At 44.2% G+C, this 19,930-nt stretch overlaps 6 protein-coding genes across 10 annotated transcripts; 2 read left to right on the top strand and 4 right to left on the bottom strand.

Moving 5' to 3' along the window:
• Nucleotides 1-1,692: 1,692 nt before the first annotated feature.
• Nucleotides 1,693-5,576, bottom strand: LOC115760829 (transitional endoplasmic reticulum ATPase TER94). 2 transcript variants are annotated; one of them, XM_030702355.1, is made up of 6 exons: nt 5,417-5,576; nt 4,448-4,550; nt 3,929-4,375; nt 2,176-3,765; nt 1,945-2,099; nt 1,693-1,869 (listed from the first exon to the last, which is right to left on the bottom strand). In XM_030702355.1, exons 1-6 carry the CDS (start codon nt 5,431-5,433, stop codon nt 1,776-1,778), a joined length of 2,406 nt encoding a protein of 801 aa, XP_030558215.1. In that variant the 5' UTR covers nt 5,434-5,576; the 3' UTR covers nt 1,693-1,775. The 2 variants fall into 2 exon arrangements, with proteins under 2 accessions (XP_030558215.1, XP_030558214.1); XM_030702354.1 differs by lacking the exon at nt 5,417-5,576 and adding an exon at nt 4,647-4,904.
• A 305-nt stretch (nt 5,577-5,881) lies between these two features.
• Nucleotides 5,882-8,639, bottom strand: LOC115760833 (flotillin-1). 2 transcript variants are annotated; one of them, XM_030702365.1, is made up of 8 exons: nt 8,366-8,639; nt 7,984-8,059; nt 7,560-7,914; nt 7,372-7,383; nt 6,799-7,269; nt 6,596-6,739; nt 6,368-6,532; nt 5,882-6,083 (listed from the first exon to the last, which is right to left on the bottom strand). In XM_030702365.1, exons 1-8 carry the CDS (start codon nt 8,415-8,417, stop codon nt 6,066-6,068), a joined length of 1,293 nt encoding a protein of 430 aa, XP_030558225.1. In that variant the 5' UTR covers nt 8,418-8,639; the 3' UTR covers nt 5,882-6,065. The 2 variants fall into 2 exon arrangements, with proteins under 2 accessions (XP_030558225.1, XP_030558226.1); XM_030702366.1 differs by lacking the exon at nt 7,372-7,383 and having other exon boundaries at nt 8,366-8,638.
• Nucleotides 8,640-8,740: 101 nt separating this feature from the next.
• Nucleotides 8,741-10,293, bottom strand: LOC115760838 (cyclin-dependent kinase 5 homolog). Its single transcript, XM_030702382.1, has 4 exons — nt 9,904-10,293; nt 9,646-9,833; nt 9,214-9,578; nt 8,741-9,156 (listed from the first exon to the last, which is right to left on the bottom strand). Exons 1-4 carry the CDS (start codon nt 10,069-10,071, stop codon nt 8,993-8,995), a joined length of 885 nt encoding a protein of 294 aa, XP_030558242.1. The 5' UTR covers nt 10,072-10,293; the 3' UTR covers nt 8,741-8,992.
• LOC115760830 (myb-like protein AA) lies at nt 9,952-16,229 on the top strand. 3 transcript variants are annotated; one of them, XR_004017687.1, is made up of 4 exons: nt 9,952-10,026; nt 10,338-11,444; nt 11,499-11,858; nt 12,034-12,335. XR_004017687.1 is itself a non-coding variant. In XM_030702356.1 (4 exons), exons 2-4 carry the CDS (start codon nt 12,346-12,348, stop codon nt 15,542-15,544), a joined length of 2,382 nt encoding a protein of 793 aa, XP_030558216.1. In that variant the 5' UTR covers nt 11,616-11,858; nt 12,034-12,345; the 3' UTR covers nt 15,545-16,229. The 3 variants fall into 3 exon arrangements, 2 of the variants coding, with proteins under 2 accessions (XP_030558216.1, XP_030558217.1); XM_030702356.1 differs by lacking the exons at nt 9,952-10,026; nt 10,338-11,444 and adding exons at nt 13,469-14,413; nt 14,470-16,229 and having other exon boundaries at nt 11,616-11,858; nt 12,034-12,707; XM_030702357.1 differs by lacking the exons at nt 9,952-10,026; nt 10,338-11,444 and adding exons at nt 13,469-14,413; nt 14,470-16,229 and having other exon boundaries at nt 11,616-11,858; nt 12,006-12,707.
• A 491-nt stretch (nt 16,230-16,720) lies between these two features.
• LOC115760849 lies at nt 16,721-17,701 on the bottom strand. The gene has a single exon (XM_030702401.1). The coding sequence runs from the start codon at nt 17,606-17,608 to the stop codon at nt 16,859-16,861; it is 750 nt and encodes a 249-aa protein (XP_030558261.1). The 5' UTR covers nt 17,609-17,701; the 3' UTR covers nt 16,721-16,858.
• A 129-nt stretch (nt 17,702-17,830) lies between these two features.
• LOC115760844 (probable ATP-dependent RNA helicase Dbp45A) lies at nt 17,831-19,757 on the top strand. The gene is made up of 6 exons (XM_030702389.1): nt 17,831-17,960; nt 18,027-18,568; nt 18,627-18,793; nt 18,851-19,209; nt 19,268-19,421; nt 19,485-19,757. Exons 1-6 carry the CDS (start codon nt 17,885-17,887, stop codon nt 19,744-19,746), a joined length of 1,560 nt encoding a protein of 519 aa, XP_030558249.1. The 5' UTR covers nt 17,831-17,884; the 3' UTR covers nt 19,747-19,757.
• The last annotated feature ends 173 nt before the right edge of the window (nt 19,758-19,930 follow it).

The following is a 19,930-nucleotide window of genomic DNA, read 5'->3' as shown; positions in this document are numbered from 1 at the left end:
GCGATAAAACACAGATAACTTTGTTTTCTTTCAATCACAGAAGATTTGCCTGATAGTAAATTAAAGGTAGTATATGCATAGCATCAATAGAGAAGACTCACCCGACATGATGCGCACGTTTGAATGTTTACAGGGTATCATCTGCTCAAGCAGCTTTCTATGCTTGTGTATGCCCGTTTATGGGGTATTTCACAGTCGAGCATACTCAAGTGAGATCCTAACTGCCTAATTTGCATGTGTCCGCGGTATATCACTGTCGAGCATATTCGTTCAAAGGATTCCTAGAGCAAATGAGATATTATCTGCCTTATGTGCATGTGTGCGGAGTATATCACAGTCGAGCATACTCGACCGGAGCAATCCTATCAATAAAATGCCTCCCTACTGCCTGATGTCCGGACTCTTCAGTAGCACAAGTGAGATTCTATTTGCTTGTGTGCGGGGTATTTCACAGCATTTCTATCACTGAAACACCTGCGCTTCCTACTGCTTGATGTCCGGACTCTTCAGTAGCTCAAGTGAGATCCTATTTGCATGTGTGCGGGGTATTTCACAGTCGAGCATATTCGTTCGTGGGTATTCCCAGCACAAGTGAGATCCTAACTGCCTTATGTGCATGTGTGCGGGGTATTTCACAGCATTCCTATCACTGAAACGCGCAGGAGCAATCCTATCAATAAAATGCCTCCCTACTGCCTGATGTCCGGACTCTTCAGTAGCTCAAATGAGATCCTATTTGCATGTGTGCGGGGTATTTCACAGCATTTCTATCACTGAAACACCTGCGCTTCCTACTGCTTGATGTCCGGACTCTTCAGTAGCTCAAGTGAGATCCTATTTGCATGTGTGCGGGGTATTTCACAGTCGAGCATATTCGTTCGTGGGTATTCCTATAACAAGTGAGATCCTAACTGGCTTATGTGCATGTGTGCGGGGTATTTCACAGCATTCCTATCACTGAAACACCTGCGCTTCCTACTGCCTGATGTCCGGACTCTTCAGTAGCTCAAGTGAGATCCTATTTGCATGTGTGCGGGGTATTTCACAGTCGAGCATACTCGTTCGTGAGTATTCCTATAAGTGAGATCCTAACTCCGTTAACAGTGTATTTCCTAGTAGAGCACTCGTGGATGTGGCCAAAAGCTCCTCCTTGTTAATTTCCATATGTTAAATGCTCCGACTTTATAATTTTTATTCACTTAAAAACGTAGCTCCAAATACACTTATAATTTTACGATGTTTAATATATGTATGTATTTATCATTATATGTATGTGTATATGTGTAATTTTTTTTTTATTATCATTATAATGTATATAGAACTCCGATATCGGTCGCACAGCTACCGCCGATAAAGCACGAATGATAAGTGAGGCTAATTGTATTTTTGTTGTTTTGTTTTTTCATTTTTTGGGTTGCGCCAATTACAAAAAATTGAATCTGATCCAGAAACGGTATCAAATTTTTAGGAGTTATATTCTTTACGCTGTGTAGTTGTTGCTGCTGCTGCTGCTTGTTGTTGTTGTCTGTTGCTTGTTTTTGCTGTTATTGTTGTTGTTATTGTTGCTGATGCTGCTGTTGTTGTTGGTGGTGCACGTGGTTGGCCGAATTTGCCTCCAGGCGCTGAATGTTGTCTTAAAATTGTTTTGTTGCTTCGGATTTGTTTGTTTTTCTTTTCTTTTTTTTTTTTTTGGAGGAAAAATTCATTTAAAAAATTGTGTTTTTGTTGCTGTTGTTGTTGTTGTTGTTGTTGTTGTCTTGCGTAAAACTAGAAATCTAACTGTAAAGATCATCATCGCCATTGTCGCCCGGCGAGTTGACTGGCATATTGGTGCCAGACCCTGAGGTGTTGCCGGTATTACCGGGGAATCTACAGTTAGGCAATAGAAAAGAATATTAAAAAATAATAATCAATTATATGGGAATTGTTCAGAGCTAATGTCACCTGAAGTTCTGGCCAAAGCCGCGCGACTGTTGCAAAGTCTGTGCAAACATCTCGTATTTGCGTATATCATTGTCCGAAACGGATCGGCGAGCAAATTTCATGGCCTCCTCAAAGTGAGCGCGTGTTATCTCTGGCACTGGATCATCCTCATCCATCTGTCAATCAAAAATAAAGAAATTATACAAAAATGACTATTTTACTAAGTTTTCCCCCAATTCATTTCCAACTTACGTCCATGGCAGAGTTCTGATTCTCGGCGCGATCCTTTTCGCGACGTATCTCGGCCTCGATAGCCTGGCGAATGGCCAGCTTGCAGGCGCGTTGACAGATCTCGGTCAGATCGGCGCCCGAGAAGCCCTGCGTCACCTTGGCAATATACGTTAAATCCACCTCCTTGGCCAGCGGCGACTTGCGCAAATTAGCCTTGAGTATAGCCTCACGTGACTTGTCGTCGGGCAATGGAATATAGATCAACTGATCCAAGCGGCCCGGACGCAATATGGCCGGATCAATAATGTCGGGCCGATTGGTGGCGCCAATGATGAACACATTCTTCTTGGCACCCATACCGTCCATTTCGGTTAGAATCTGATTAATGACACGATCGGCAGCACCGCCAGCATCGCCCACATTGCCGCCACGCGCCTTGGCAATCGAATCCAACTCATCGAAGAACAGCACACATGGAGCGGCAGAGCGAGCCTTGTCGAAAATGTCGCGCACATTGGCCTCGGACTCACCGAACCACATGGTAAGCAGTTCGGGTCCCTTCACCGAAATGAAGTTCGCCTGGCACTCGTTAGCAATGGCCTTGGCCAGCAGCGTCTTACCACAGCCGGGTGGGCCGTAGAAAAGTACGCCACGGCTGGGCTGCATGCCAAACTTGAGGAACTTGTCGGGATGCTCGACTGGATATTGGACCAGCTCCTGTAGCTCCTTCTTGACATTCTCCAGGCCGCCAATATCTGTCCAGGTGGTGTTGGGCACCTCAACAACCGTTTCGCGCAGCGCCGACGGACTGGACTTGGTCATCGCGTAGCGGAAGTTCTCCATGGTCACAGCCAGAGAGGCCAGAACCTCGGCATCAATCTTGTCATCTTCCAGATCAATCAGATCCATCTTCTCACGGATTTGTTGCAGAGCTGCCTCCGAGCAGAGCGAAGCCAAATCGGCGCCCACATGACCATGAGTCTCGGCGGCAATCTGCTCGAGATCAACGTCCTCGTGCAGCTTCATGTTCTTGGTGTGTATCCGCAGCACCTCCAAACGGCCGGTGGCATCGGGAATGCCAATATCGATTTCACGATCAAAACGGCCAAAGCGACGCAGCGCCGGATCAATGGAATTGGGACGATTGGTGGCCGCCATGACAATCAAATGGGAGCTCTTCTTCATGCCGTCCATCAGCGTCAGCAGCTGGGATACAATACGACGCTCCACCTCGCCGTGGGTCTTGTCACGCTTGGGCGCAATAGCGTCGATCTCATCAATGAAAATGATGGCCGGTGAATTCTTTTCGGCCTCCTCGAATGCCTTGCGCAGATTCGATTCGGATTCACCGGCTAGCTTGGACATGATCTCGGGTCCGTTGATCAAAAAGAAGAACGCGCCCGTCTCGTTGGCAACGGCGCGTGCAATTAGCGTCTTACCGGTACCGGGTGGACCATACATGAGTATGCCACGGGGCGGCTTCACGCCAATTGCCTTGAAGAGCGACGGATGACGCAGCGGCAACTCGACCATCTCCTTGATCTGGGCCAGCTGCTTGCGGCAGCCACCGATATCATCATAGCCCACAGCATTCAAGGACTCTTCCTCCTCCTATAGCAAAGCATAACGTTTATATTGAGAACATATAGAAACTCAATGGGAACGCAGTACAGTGGATAATTTGACTAACATGCCCCCAAAAACCCAACACCCCAAATATATAGCCATGTCACCCACTGTGCTGCACATGCTGTGATCAAAAGGATTTCCTTACCTCACGCTTGATTGGATCACCATCACAAAAGATGACCGTTTCGGGCGCCACAATGCAGTAAGGTTCCGGATCGGTGAGCACCACTTTGAACTCAATGGGCCGCATGGCGGCGCGCACAATAAAATTGTCGCCCATGTGTATGGGACGATAGGCCTCCAGGAAATAGGGTTTCAAATAGATCTCAAATAGATTGCCGGTAACACCCTCGGTGGTATCATCGATGGGCAAAATGCGGACACGCTTGCCATACTTGACATCCGGGCAGGATTGCACGGAAACCACGTCCGACAGATGAACGCACAGATTGTTGCGGACAACACGATTCATGCGTATCTTCTCATCCGGGCAGGTATCATCCGACAGCACAATACAAACGGTCTCCTTGCGGCGCTTGCCCTTCAGGATAACAGTGTCGCCACGGAAGAGCTGCAGCTCATCCATTTTCGCCTAAAACCGAGCGGATCAAGTGATTTAGCCAAACGGAATTGCTGACGTGGCCTTTAACTTTTAATTGATTACCTGCGATAGCGACACGACGGAATTGTCATCATTCTGCGCCTCCTCGACAATCAAACGATTGGGGCGATCCTTGCGCTTCAGAATTGCCGTGGCCAGGTCTTCGCTGCTTGGACAGAGAATCAAGTTAAGCACTCGTTTTGTATGGAGGCAACAAGAGAATATAATATGATATAGGAAAAAAGAAAGCCCCTAGGCGCACCGTTTCTCGCCGGAGACCTGCGGCTTGGGCAGCTCCGATTTCTCATTCTTTATCAACAGCTCGTCCTGCTCGTTGCGATAGTTGCGCACCATGTCGGTTATGTCGACATCCATTTTCTGGCCCTGGTCTGCATTGTAATTGTTGTTGTTGTTGCCGGTGCCTGCAGCCGGCTGCTTGGCCAGTGAACGCTTCGAGCTGCTGGCGTTGTTTTCCTCGTTGCCGCTGGACATTTTTTTTTTTGGACTAATCTTCTGTTTGTGCCGTTTGATTTCCAATTAGAAACAAAAAAAAAAAAAAAAAAAAAAAAAAAACAGCTCGCAACGCTGTCGTTGTTAGCAACAAACTAAGACAGTAAACAAACTAGCCCACTTGGATGCCATTTGGAATGGCATCAATTTTGCCCACTTGTCCCGCCGCAACAAAGAAACGGTAAAAAAGGGCTGCAACAACAACAGCTGCAACAAAGGCAATGGGCGAAACGGACAAATGGCGACTTTCTGCGGCTTGCCCCAATTTCACAATCAAAACGTTTAAGTCTCAATTGTGCATTATTACTTAAAGTAATCTACATATATCGCGGTTTCATATAAAAATAACTCATTTTCGTCAAATTTCAAGGCGCCTATTTGTTGAAGAGTTCCCATTTAATTTTCCTATGTGGCCTTTGAGTTTTTTTTTTCACATAGGGCCAATGACTGCGCGAAATTGAAGCTGTCTCAGCGCTGTGTCGGCTTTCGTTTGACGCTGTTTATTGTTACATATACACTTACCCCTTGGAATCAGCCATAGTAAAAGATTTGTGATGAAACTTTTGAACTTAAATATACAAATTGGCGCGTTTAACTCTTTATTATATGTCTTTAAAAATCGAGCACAACTTTTGTAACAAAATCACAAATGATTTAGCTAAATGTTCGCATAGGGCTGCCAACTGGACTGACTACAAACGCGTTGGCAGCTTGGCGCTGGAAAAGTGCTGAGTTGTGTGATAATTAGGAATGGGACTTTGCAAAAGAATTAACCATCGATATTAATACAAATGCAACCAAGCGATATTAACGGCGTTGCCACATTGATGTTAGCGACTATTTGGCGCATTTATTCAAAATTGGCAAAATTTTAGTTTGGATTTCATTTAAGGAGATTTCTTTATTTCACTGTTGTGTAGAACGCTTGTATAAAGACATATATAAATACATATACATTTATATTTCTTATATTAATATTGAATACAAAATATGCTCTTGCCATTTGACATTTTGTGCAAAATTACAGTGTTACATACAAAAAAAATTGTTGAACGAAAACGAACGAGTAAATGCGTTTTTGTTTTAATTGTTTGCAGAATTTCTTTCAATTTTGTTTCGAAATATTATTTTTGGTGTGTTGTTTTTGAAGAGTATATTGGATTTCGGACATTTAGCCAGCATGCACAGACTGAAACGAAGTATAAAAAAGAGATAAATCAAATTAAAGCAAAATCATATATATATATATATATATATGTAGAAAACGCAAAAGCTGGAAAGCAAAAAATCATATATGTACATATATGTAATTGCCACATTGCAGAAGAAACATATGTTATCATAGAACTTCATATAATGTCGCTACATTTCTCTACCAAGTCTTTTGATTGCCATTTGTTTTACTTAGGTAATTTTTAGTTGTTTAGTTATTGTTGAAGTTTCCCTTTAAATAAACTCTGAATTGGAACGTACCCTGGCAATGTCCACGCCAGTTATGTTCTTGACCAGCTCCGGCACCTTGTTGACAATCTGCAATATCTCGCCGGTCAATTTGGCGGCACCAATATCGCCTTGGCCACTCGACACCATGGTAATCTTTCTGGCCTGCGACAAGGGCGCAGCTACTTCGGCAGCCACCTGAAAGCATAAAAACGAAGATTCATTAGATACGTTTCCGATTGCTGGAGAAGCACAGCGTACCTTCGGCAGCGTGTCCAAGAGCATTTCCACCATGGCGGCTTCGCGGTATTCACGCCAAGCGTCGGCCTTCTGAGCCATTTGCTCAGCCTCAGCCTTAGCCTTGGCAGCAATGGCAAATGCTTCAGCTTCACCGCGTATCTTTATCTGTGAAAAGCGAGTTTTTAAGTGAATGCTTCGGCCAGGGATTTACTGTGCAACCTTACCGATTCGGCCTCAGCTTCGGCCTCCATTACGACGCGCAGCTTGTTGGCTTCAGCCAATTTCTCCAGACGATACTTTTCAGCTTCGGCTGGACAGCGCACCGTGGCATCCAGCTCCTTTTCACGTCGCATAATTTCCTGCTCCTGCACAGCAATCTCCTGTGTGCGCTCGATAACCTTCACCTGCATCTGCTCCTCCTTGATGCGCTGCTTAGTCTTGGCCGCCTGCAGCTCGTATGCCATGTCGGCCTCGGCCTTCTTCGTTTGCACCTCCAGATCGTAGGCGGCACGCTTCAGCTCAAAGTCGCGCTGTGCCTTGGCAATGTCGGTGTCGTTAAGGAAACGGGCAGCCATGCGCTGCTCCTCGGCAATGGCCTCCTTGATGTGCGCCTCAGCACGTGCCTCAGCCTCGCCAATGCGAGCATCGCGCTTCACCTCTGCCGTGCGCGCCATGCCCAACGATTTCAGATAGCCCTGCAAGGAATCGAACAAGAGGAGGGCTCGTTGTACCATTTGGAATCATAAAAATAATGGATTTAGAGGACTCAACAAAACACGGACCCACTATATACGCACCTTGGAGTCGCCCTGGTTGGTTAAACCATGAGTCGATATGTACATACATGCAAAAATACATAATATTTCGGTTACTCAAAACGGAAAATTTGTTGTGCGTATGAAAGACTCGTCACAACATATCAACTGCATGCCCCGAGCAGAATCTAATGAAATTAGGGAAGTCAAATCTGGAGTGGAGAGCTTACCTCCTCGTCACGCAGATCCTTGATTGTGTAGGAGACCACGGTGATGCCCATGTTGGCCAAATCGCTGGATGCCACCTCGAACACCTGCTTGCTGAACTTCTTGCGATCCTTGTAGATCTCCTCCACAGTCATCGAGCCCATGATGGCGCGCTGATGTCCCTCCAATGTGACGAGCGCAATGTGATTGATTTCGGCCTCGGATTTGCCCAGAAACTGCTCGCAGGCTGTCAATAGCATATCCTCGTTCTGGCCCTGCACCTTCACCTGGGCAATGCCAGTCACAGAGATGGGCACACCTTGGCTGGTGTAAACGCAGGGGCTTTCCACTTGCAGCGTCATCGTGTTCAATGAAATGCTGGAGGGGAAAAAAAACAATGACCGTTATTTGGTGACATCACGCCTCAAGGTCAAATTAATGAATTACCGTTGTACTTGTTGAATCGTTGGCCAGACAAAGGCGCGTCCGCCTGGAACCAACAGTGGCTTCATATAACAGCATCCTAGCATAAAATAAGATATAAATGCATGTGTCAATGCAATGTTTACAATTTAATCAAAACAAAACAAATACACCGGCAGCCGTATATACAAGCAAACACATACGTACATACTTGTATGTTTATTTTCGCCGTAACGGCGTCAGTTATGTGCGCACGCACGGCCTCGGACTGTTACGATTTGCTTGTACATAAAAATCGATAAGCAGTGACGTCATTTGGGGGTGCTGCCCCGAGCCGAATTTATTTACAAATTGATTAAAGCCCATTGTGAGCTATCTACTAGCATTGATTGTGGGTAATATTTACCTGATACGACTAATGCCTCGTTTGGGCCACAAGTCACGAACCCCCAAGTCATTTTAATAAACTAAAATTGCAATATTTAATTTCGATCACGAGTTGTTGCTGCGGCTCGTTGGTATTTCCCTTGGGCTCTTTATTAATCTGTAACCCGCATACGTTTTTTCAATAAATTATTGAGATTCGATATCAAAATAGAAAACAAATGTACATTTATAGTAACGGGCTTCTAACTTTAGATATATGAACGCGAAACGCGACCGGTCCGTCGAGAACACAAAAAGCAACTAAAAAGAAATTCTCCTGCGAGTGCGCATTGACTATTGGATTTAACCCTTAGGTGGGCTTTGTGGTCATATTTATGAAGATTTATTCTATAAATATTAAGTGAACTAGGTACAGTTGCAATTGTTGGTTCTTAAATTTACTTAATGTATATTTAAAATATTACAACTGATGGCATTCTCATGGTATAATTTGGTAAAAACTATGTAATAGAATTGCAATGAATTGGGGATAAAAACAATGTGTATAACTAAAAATACGTTCCTAAAATATACATACAATTTTTATATATATTATATTATATTATTGAAACAGTCGTTAGAACTACAAGTTAACTTGATTGCCACATTAATGACTCGAAGAGGAGCTATCTGTAAAATACGGATGCTGCATGGCAGCTTCCGCACTAATTCGCTGATTCGGACGGCAAACAAGCAGTTTTTGCAGTAAATCACGGCCCTTGGTATTCAGTCTTGGTACAAGTTGGCTCCACGATGTAATAGGTGGATAAGCTAGTAGCACAAATATGTATAATTCGTATTTGATTTGTAATTATTGTTGCAACTTACATGGAAGCGCAACGTAATCGGAGAGATGCGAGACACCGGGCCAAGATTCTTCAGTTGGTGTGCCAAGCACCCGGAATATTTTCAGCAGTTGATCGAGTACATCAGAGCCGGGAAATAGCGGACGACCTGCATCCGCTAATTCGGCTAATATGCAACCCGCTGACCACATATCGATGCTAGTCGTATAGAGCTTGGCGCCGAAGAGCACATCGGGCGGACGATACCACAGCGTTACCACCTCGGCAGAATAGCATTTGACGGGTATGCCAAAGGCACGGGCCAGACCAAAGTCGGCCAACTTCAGTTCGCCGTTCTTGTTGATGAGCAAGTTTTGCGGTTTCAAATCCCGATGCAGAACGTTGTGACTGGGAAAAAGTAAAGAAGAGATTATCAATAAGCCGGCAATTGCAACTAACTGCATGTGACACCCACCTGTGACAGAAGGCTAAACCGCGCAACAGTTGCAGCATAAAACTACGACAAACGGCCATATCGATTTCTCCATTTAAGCTGTCAAAGTACTTTTTCAGGTCCTGATCGCAGTGCTCGAATACCAATGTCAATTTTTTATCGGAGTGCAACACATCACAGAGTCGAACTATATTTTTGTGCTTCAATTCCTATTGGTAGAGTGACGTGAACGTGTGGCTAAAGAATATAGCATATCTCTGCTTGTAATCGCAAACAAACCTTTAGTAAGCATATTTCTCTCAGCGCGGAACTTGGCACACCCTCGTCATCCTCGTCTAGACGTACTCTTTTTAGTGCCACAATTTCCATTGTGTCTCGATTGCGGCCCTTGAACACCGTACCGTAAGTGCCCTCGCCAATCTTCTCCATTTTATCATATTTTTGCATGTTTATAAAATAATTTTGTCGCGATTACCTGAAAAACCGTGCGTGCTGCCAGACCGTCATTTAATCAGCTGTTTTGTGCTCTTCTTCTAAGTCTCTTGTGAACATCAGTCGCGTGAAGTTGGCTGCTGACGCAATTACGAGCCGACTGTCATTTAACGGCTGGTGACGGAAAAAGTTAAGAAAACATGCAGTTGCTATTAGTTTTAAAATAAATTATACAACATAAAAACAAAGTTTTTCCTCTGTCTCTCTTTTTCTTCTTCTAGTTTAAAAAAAAAATGGAGGCCTTAAACGACGATACTCTCATTCGCATACTAGGCTATTTAGATCTAAAATCACAACAAATCATGATGACTTTACATCCACGATTCTTTCAATTGATGTCGATTGTCTGGTGCTCACAGTATAAAACTGTAAAACTGTCATTATATGAGGCAAATTTTTCACTCGAGCACCTGCGTCATTTCTTTCGAAGCATTTGCAATACTGTACAAGTGCTTCATCTGCGAATGATGTCCTTGGAGCAATATAATGTGCTCATCAGTTTTATATTCCCAAAAGTGCATGATTTTCGATTTGCAACAGTTCCAAGTAAATTGCTGTCCGATTCGGATATACCAAAGCTGATACTGACTTTTCCAAATCTGAAAACCTTCAGTCCTCACGGCAATTTTTCGGGCAGATACTTTACGGATTTTCCATTACTGGAGCGTCTAACACTGACATACTGCAAGTACTTCAGTGTTGAAAATCTGGCAAATGTTATGAAAGAACGAAAGCTTAAAGAAATCAAATTGTGTCTGTTTGATCGCAGAACAATTGAATCGAGCCATTTATGTCTGCCCGTGGCCTCTTTGGAAAATCTGGAATCAATCAAATTGGAAGTGGATGAACTGCCATGGTTCGAGGACCACCTGGAAGCACTTAATCGCTTAAGCGAGCTGACGGTTTGTGGGTCTGGATTTATGGGAACACTTCCATTACTCTGCCGTAAATTGGGTTGTCTAACTCAGAAACATCATTTTAAAATTTTGGAGACATGCAACACCACTGACACATTGTGCACGGTCATTGGATCAAAGTTACGTGTGGATGCTCTTAAAATCGTAACGGATAATTACTTATTGGAAGACATGGGCTACTTTTCGCCCAACAACTTTGAGTACATAAAGCAATTGTTTTTTAAAAGTTGCTGCATACAAGAAAAAAAACATTTAAATAATCTAATGCATAACATTGCAAACGTGGAGCTCGTTAGCTTTGAGCAGTGTGTATTTACGTTTGACAACTATGAGTTTGTGGCAGCTAAAATAACCGAAAAGCGCAACAAATTACTGCAAGTAAATCTGTATCAAAACGCATGCGTATTTACCGTAAGCTATAGATATTTAACGGCAAGTTATGTACTTAACTGTATTTTCTTACAGAAATTACCATGGGTCTTTACAGTGGTTGGTCAACATCCGTTAGTTCAATTTCCCCCTGGCAGAAACTACGAATACACTTACGAACCCATATACATGTATTTGAAATAAATAATGACAATGCGATAATACACTCTCAGAACACCTTGGGAGCCAAGTCAAAATCAAGTACAAATTCAACATATGTATATCTAGTTCTGTCTAAATAAAATATCGACTCACGCTTTCCTCCGTAAATTGGCTAAAAATTCGAATTTCAAATAGGTGGCTATTCTTCGTTGAACGTAATTTTTAAAACGTAACGGGTTTTAACAGTGCGTGCCCGCTCTGTAAATACGTTGTACGATAACAGCACGTTAACAGGTTTGTTTTCACGCTTTTCGATTCGTTAACTGGTTCCAGGTTCACGCAAATGTTCATTGCGAACCAAACGCATTCGCTATAAATTAATTCGGTATAAAAATAAGTCAAATAAAGTAGAAATTAATAGATTTTGCGCATTTAATTTAGTTTGAACGTTCATTTCTAAACAACACAGAAACCTGGGTGAGTTCCATGCAGGTGCGCAGAGTGAATGAAAGGTGAAATTTTATGCGCATTTCGACACCTTTGTCAACGCTTATTTGCGCAAAATAATAAGTTCCGAGTGTTGTTGTTGGTGGGCCAGCACAAATACACAGAAGTTGGCTCGCTTGGCGCTAGCAGAACAAGAGGCACTGAAAAACACAAACAACAGCAACAACAACAAGCAGAGCAGCACCAATAACATCCAGAGCAACAACTACAGCAGCAGCAGCAGCAGCAACAACAACAACAATAATAATAATATTTGCGCCAGTGGTCACAAGAAATGGCTAATACAAATATGATTAGCAGCAATCATAACAGTAACAGCAACAGCACCGCCTACACTTACAACAATTATAACAGTGCTAGTGCAGACAGCGGCAACAGCAGCGGAAGCAACGGCGGCAGTGGCAGCGGCAGCGGCGGTGGTGGCAGCGAGGTGCAAACGCTACGCGAAGTCTGTAACATGCTCAATACGGCCGCCCCAACCAATTATATGATACCAACAGGTGGTTGTGCGTACGATCACATTATTGCTATGATGCGCGGACTTAACCTGCAGGACGACGGCATTGTCCTTAATAACAAAATCAAAGCCATCGAAACGGATTTCTGCAACATCGTTCGCGACGAATCGATGCTATGGTATGTATATATTCGCGTATATCTCTAGTCACCGTGTGTGAGTTGTATGCGTGTGTGTGTGTGTGTGTGTGTGTGCATGGCGTCGTCCATTGATGATTAATACATAAATATATATATGTATGTTTATGTATGTACATTTCTGTGTATGCATGCATATATAGTATATATGTAGGTACCTACGTCAGAGCTAGTATTAAAATTTACAACTTACTGTAAATGATGTCGCAATTCGGTCAAAATTGAGAACCAAGAGATTTAGCCTTATACAATGTGAGCAAGAGAGAGAGAGAGAGAAAGAGACAGGGAGTAAGAAAAATAAGCAAGTTTCCCGCCAGTTGGATAAAGTTGAGTTTTTGTCGAAGACCAAATACCCTTTGATATATATATGAATGTTATGTACCGTCCGTCTAGGTGCATACATTTTATCATATGCTTAATTTAAGTAGAGCAAACAACAGTTTATGCGGCTTATCAGTCATGTTCGTAGCTGTGTGCAGTAACTGATTTTCTTTTTAGTCGAATTTCACCTAGTAACTATATTTGTATCGACAATAACAAGTATAGGGTTTCCCTTATATGATTAAAACCCTTAATCTTTTGTCTTGATATAATTGATATCCATATAAAGGCTCCTTTATCATGTTCAGGGCATACCGATAACCGGTTTCCGAACGAATCACAGCTGAAAAACAAGAACATTAATAATAACAATAACATTGCCCATTGTATTACTCACAAATTTGCCTTGAAATTCATTACAGCGAATCCATGGACTATATGAATAACAAAGCCCTAAGCGACGCGGAGACGGCACTGAAGTTCGCTCTGCTTTTCTCCTCACGTAACTTTGATGCCCTGGCCATGAAGGAGACGAAAGTACGGAGCGCCATGCTGAAGATTCTGGAGACGAACTTCATCAATGCCGATGCGTATCGGCTGCACGACAAGAATCGACTATACAACTCAATAACGCTGCTGGGCGAGTACTATCATCGTGTGCGTCTGGCGGACAATGCGCCGATAACCATTTTGGGCGACTCGCTGCTCAATTTGCTAACGCGCGAGATAAACGACGTGTCGGTGGTGATGAGCACGCGCCTAGCGCGCCTGGTTCTGTCGCAGATCACGCTCAATGGCGAGATCATGCGCACGCGCCACAAGGCAGAAATCGATCAGTTGCTCTACCATGTCAGACGTCATTTGATCATGCAGCCAGCGCTGACGGCCAAGGTGAAAGCGATGCTAATGATGGTGCTCGACTTGTTCTACAGCCATTTCAAGCATGTGGGCCACGAACTGGAGGCCATGTATACAGAGTATTTGGTGGTCGACGATGACGAGGATGATGGCTTCAACAACAACAACAACAATAATGCGACGGAAATACAGCCACAGTCGGATGCGTACAGCGGTCAGAGTGCAACCACCTGTTACAGTGACGAGGAGAACGGCAGCAGTGCCAACAACTCGGCACAGGAGGTGCCCAAGAAGTGGAGCGAGCAGGTCTGCGAGGATTCGCTATGCGATATTGTTTACGGCGAGGCATCAGCCAATGGCGATGAACAGCAACAGTACAGCGAAAATGCTGGCAATTCCTATCAAAGCCACGACACGTCCAGTTCCAGCCGTCAGGCCAGACGTGGCTATCAGCCGCGCCATGTGCCGCGTCCGCTCAAGCAGTCCCATTCACAGGCGCCGCACGCAGAGTAAGTAATCTTTGGAATCTTTTACGTCGTATTCTTAACTCGTTAATCCTTCGCAGCAATATCAGATCCGATCAGTATCCATCCATGGCCAGCAGCGAGGATCGCGATGAGTCAAAGCCGTTGCCCAGCTGGCGCTTGACACGCTTCAACCGCCCCAATGATGGCGAACAGCCGAATGGACGCTCACGTCATGACCAGCAGCGTCGCTATAGCGTCAGCTGCGATGACGATCATCAGAGTGTGCGAAGCGAGGGTCGCGGCAATTTGCGTCTCTACAGCATTGATGATCGCAGGAAGCACTCGGAGGAGCGCTATGAGCGCAATCTGGGCGGCGGCAGCAACTATAACAACATAGTGAACTCCAATTGGGATCAGCGCGATGATCGCAGCGAGCGCTCCTATATAAGCAACTATGAGCGCGGAAATAGCTACAAGCGCGGCGGGCGCTACAACAATCACAATCGCAACACGTACGACAAACCGCCGCGTTTCCAAAAGCAGCAGCAGCAGCAACAACAGCAGCAGCAGCAACAGCATAGGGATCATCAGAAGATACACAGTGAGACCTGGCGTCGCTCAAACAATGCCATAAACAATGCATATCAGGATGAGAATTGTGCGTACAATTCGAATGGCCCCGAGTCCAACAGTCGCAGCTCGTCGCGTGCGCGCACTCTGCCGCGTCCGCCCAAATCCCAAATGGATGACGGCGCCAGGAAATCCAACACCAACTATCGCTACAGCCAGAGTCCGACACGCGGTGGTGGCAGCGGCGCCGGCGGCGGCGGTGGGCCGCGCACTTTTCCGCGTTACAGCAGTCAGAGCAGCCTGGCAAGCGAAGCGTCCAGCACTTTTGATCGCCGACAGCAATCGACCCGGCCACATCAGCATCAGCATCAAAATCAGCATCAACATCAACCGCAGCGTCATCGCAACTTTACACGTCGCTCACAGCCCAATATACACCAGACGCAGGAGCATCAACAGGCTCCGAATCCACAGCCGCAGCAACAGCAGCAACAATCGAATGCAACTGGCAACTGGCAAGAGGCTGGCAAGGATGAGAGCGAGCTGGTGCGCAATGCACAACAGACAACACAATATATGAACTACCTGTCCGCGCAGAAATGAGAGAGACGCGCCCGCTGCAAAAGAGCCGAGCGTCGTCGCAGCACCAGGAACTACAAATGCATGGAGTGATTACAATAAGCACGAGTACGATTTTTGTAAAGTTTAATTGTTTTAAAATTGAAAGTCTGCAACGAGATTTTGTTTCAACCCGGTTTTAAAGCTGCCCCCCTCCCATTCACTCAAGTAATCAATTTGCTCTTCACTTGCAAATCAAAAAAGAAAAGAAATGATTTTTTCTTTTCTTAAAACTGTATTGGAATATTTTTGAATTTTTCTTGTATATCATTGGGTATTAAGACCACATATTCAATTGTAAGCTAATAATTGTGCCGTTCATTTAATATTATTTTGTATAATGTAGTAGAGACTGTTTGTAATCTACAATTGAGCTCAAATGTTAAACCCAACTCGTGGCCATTTGCATCTAATCTCCAATTTCCCGCCTCAAATAAACAATAAAATGAAATATGAAATCAAACGTAAACACACAAATCAAGATAGGCTCAAGTAGCAATTGTAAATCGCATATAAATATAAATATATATATATATAGTAAATCGGAAACAATTTATGCTTATCCATAAACAAATTGTAAATATCTATTGTACTCGCGACGGATCGATCAGCATACACACACACACACACACACATACATATTTAGGTACATACATAATTATACACCGGCATGTTTTATACAATTTTTGTTAGAAACTAAGTACAAAAGTCATAAACATGAAACAAAAACAAAAAATCCTATTTCTATTATAATTGTATGAATAAAAAAAAGAAAATGATGTTGTTTAAATGTTACATGCACGTTGCCCACGTTGTATTTTAGCTAAATATATATAACTAAATGTCATGTTACGATTTAAAATGCAGAAGATTTATTAAAAGCATATTATACTAATTACACAGACGTATACATGCAGACCTTAAAGAAAGTTATTATAAATAATTGTGAAAGCGCGAGTTTGTTGAAACAACAAACGAGCCACAATGAGAAATTTAAAACTACATTGAATAAAATATATAAATATATAGTTTTAGTCGGATACATATACGTATTTTAAGCATAACAAGCGTTTAAATAATAGTTAATATATATATATATACACACATATACAAATACATAGTCTAACAATAACAATTTTAATAAATATATTTCCAGAACTTTATGATATTTGAAATATATGAAATATATGTATGTTGACAGCTGATAAAATATAGATAGATATAGTGTACATTAAGACATGCACCGCACTCGGGCGGAACTAACACAGAGCATAAACAATAAGAGATTTGACAGGTGGTTCAGCGCTCGGCCTGCTCTTTGGGCGTCACCACCAGGACCTCATAGATCCGGTTGCTGACTTCTTCGCGTTGATATGGCATATATATGACGCGATGCGACGGATGCACTTTGCCCAGCAGCGTCAGGCCCGCGTGCACAGAGCGGCCGGTGTAGAGCGCCTCGCCGATCTCAGAGTAACCCGACTTGAGGGCACCGGGCGGCACATCTCCATTCGTTGCCGCCACCCACTTGAGTTCACAGTCCGTTAGCACCAGCAAGTCCACCTCCGAGTTGAGCCGATGGGCGCTGCAATTCCATGGCGCGTATACGGCTTTCTTTTGCGGCACATAGTTGGCCGGCAGCAAATCCTCGTGCAGATAGACGCGCGCCACATAAGTATCGAAGCCCTCATGATCGGTGCCACATTGAACGGCACCCTCGGGTGTGGTGGGTGCAACGGGATCATCCAAATCGATGGGAACCCACTGGATCTGGGAACGTTCCGGATCGTCGATCTCGGTGCATTCGGCGAAATTCAAATAAATACGATGCACACGGTGACGATGGCAAATGGCCCGACATTGTGGGCAGCTCAGCGAACGGCTTAGCCAACGGGTGAGGCACTCCTTGTGAAAAACATGGCCGCAGCTAGCTGTTGAATATATGATATCATTTGCTTTGTAAAACTCATTGCAAATGCCACATAAAACGTTCAGTTTCTCAGCCTGCTGAGTTGATTTGCTTGTTTCCGATTCTGCTTCCGCCTCCATGATTTTTCGCCTGTTGTTTTTATTGAACTACGTCTGGCTCTTATCTCGGTGCTCTTTGATTTGTATTTCATCAAAAGCACAAATAAAAGGCACACAAAAGACAATATACGCAGCGATAGTCAAAGTTTGCAATCATTTGTAATTGCCGTGCTTTTAATTAATCGATCAATCGATTATTGTTATCGCGACAATTGGTTATCGAAGGTGTGCTTGTGCTTGCAGCCCTGGTATTCGGCACGTTGTTTTTATTGTGGCTGTTGCGTTTGACATATAAACATGCAGCGAAAGGAGCCAAATCCATTCCAAAAACTGGGATTGCGGCCATGGTTGGCCAAGCAGCTGACCAAGTTGGGTGAGCCAAACCGAATTTGCTTGACATAAAGACACCGCTTTATCCATATTCCTACATATGCCTTAGGCCTCAAGGGAGTAACGCCTATACAAGAGAATTGCATACCAGCGATATTGTCTGGCAGGGATTGCATAGGCGCCGCGAAAACAGGCTCCGGCAAGACCTTTGCATTTGCGCTGCCCATCTTGGAGAAGCTGAGCGAGGAGCCAGTAAGCCATTTTGCCCTGGTGCTGACACCCACACACGAGCTGGCCTACCAAATCTCCGAGCAGTTCCTCGTAGCCGGTCAACCCATGGGCGTGCGCGTTTGCGTTGTCTCTGGCGGCACCGATCAGATGATTGAAAGTCAGAAGCTGATGCAGCGACCACACATTGTTGTGGCCATGCCGGGTCGTCTGGCGGATCATCTGACAGGCTGTGACACGTTCTCGTTTGATAATCTCAAGTATCTGGTTGTCGATGAGGCGGATCGCATGCTAAATGGTGACTTTGACGAGAGTTTGGCCATAATAGAACGCTGCCTGCCCAAAACGCGCCAGAATCTGTTCTTCTCCGCCACCATGAAGGACTTTATAAAAGAGTCTAGCATCTTCCCTATAGCCAAGGATGTGAGTGTGCAAATCGACGTGAATATTAATTATCATTATTATAATGCTTGACTTTTAGTGTCTGGAATGGTCACAGGAGTCGGACGTGGCCACCGTGGACACACTTGAACAGCGCTATTTACTCTGTGCTGACTATGATCGTGATATGGTGCTTATCGAAGCCTTGCGCAAGTATCGGGAACAGAATGAGAATGCCAATGTCATGATTTTCACCAATACAAAGAAGTAAGTGCTTAATTTATCAAAGCTATAAAAGTATTTAATCTGTGTGTACCCCGCCAGATACTGCCAGCTGCTGTCGATGACGCTGGCCAGCATGGAAATCGAGAATGTTTGCCTGCACGGCTTTATGCGGCAAAAGGAGCGCGTTGCGGCGCTCAGTCGCTTCAAGTCCAATCATATACGCACCCTGATTGCCACAGATGTTGCTGCACGTGGCCTGGATATACCCAGCGTGCAGCTGGTAATTAATCACATGCTGCCGCGTACGCCCAAGGAATATATACATCGTGTGGGACGGACAGCGCGAGCGGGACGCAAAGGCTTGGCCATATCAATATTTCGATTTCCACGCGATCTGGAACTACTGGGCGCCATTGAAGCAGAGATAAATACTAAACTGACAGAGCATCCCATAGATCGTATGTGTTTTTGTCTTTATAAAATGAAGATTAACTAATTTGAACAATATTTTGTTAGAGCGCATGGTGGAGCGCATATTCATGCAAGTGAATGTAACACGGCGAGAGTCTGAGATGCAACTGGACAACAATGACTTTGACGAGCGCGCCCAAAACTACAGGCGTAAGACGTGGATTATGGAGGGCAAGGATCCCGACCAAATGGAGGCGCTGTAAGTGATGATTAACTGATGCCCTCTGTAAATACTATTAATATGTATACTCAACTCTTACAGCTATCGTAAAAAGCAAAAAGACAAATTGCGCGAAATACGACGCAAGCGCAAGCAGCAGCAGGCAGAGATGGGCACCAGCGAGGAGGGCAAGGCGCTTCTTAACGACGAACGCTTCAAGACTGTGGACAGTGCACGCTTTGAGAAGAAATTCCGAAAACGTCCGGCAAAAGATGCGACAGAAAAGACGCCGCTCAAATCGAGTAAAACAAGCTTAACCGCGAAAACGAAACCAAATGCAAAGCGCAAAGCAAAAGTGACTTGATGAGCTTTTTAATATATGTATATATATAAATATATATATATATATATATATATATATAACAAATAACTTTTGAGCTTACACTACTAAGCAGTTGCGAAACGCATCATATAAATATTTATGTAATTTCAATAATTCAAGACATGCTTCAAAAATGTAGCCGTAGCAGCCTTCAGTTAATGGAGCA

Source organism: Drosophila novamexicana, unplaced genomic scaffold (assembly GCF_003285875.2).
Source record: "Drosophila novamexicana strain 15010-1031.04,08,12 unplaced genomic scaffold, DnovRS2.1 tig00000462-arrow-pilon, whole genome shotgun sequence".
Classification (NCBI taxonomy): Eukaryota; Metazoa; Arthropoda; class Insecta; order Diptera; family Drosophilidae; genus Drosophila; species Drosophila novamexicana.
This window is presented reverse-complemented; position numbering and strand designations above follow the sequence as displayed.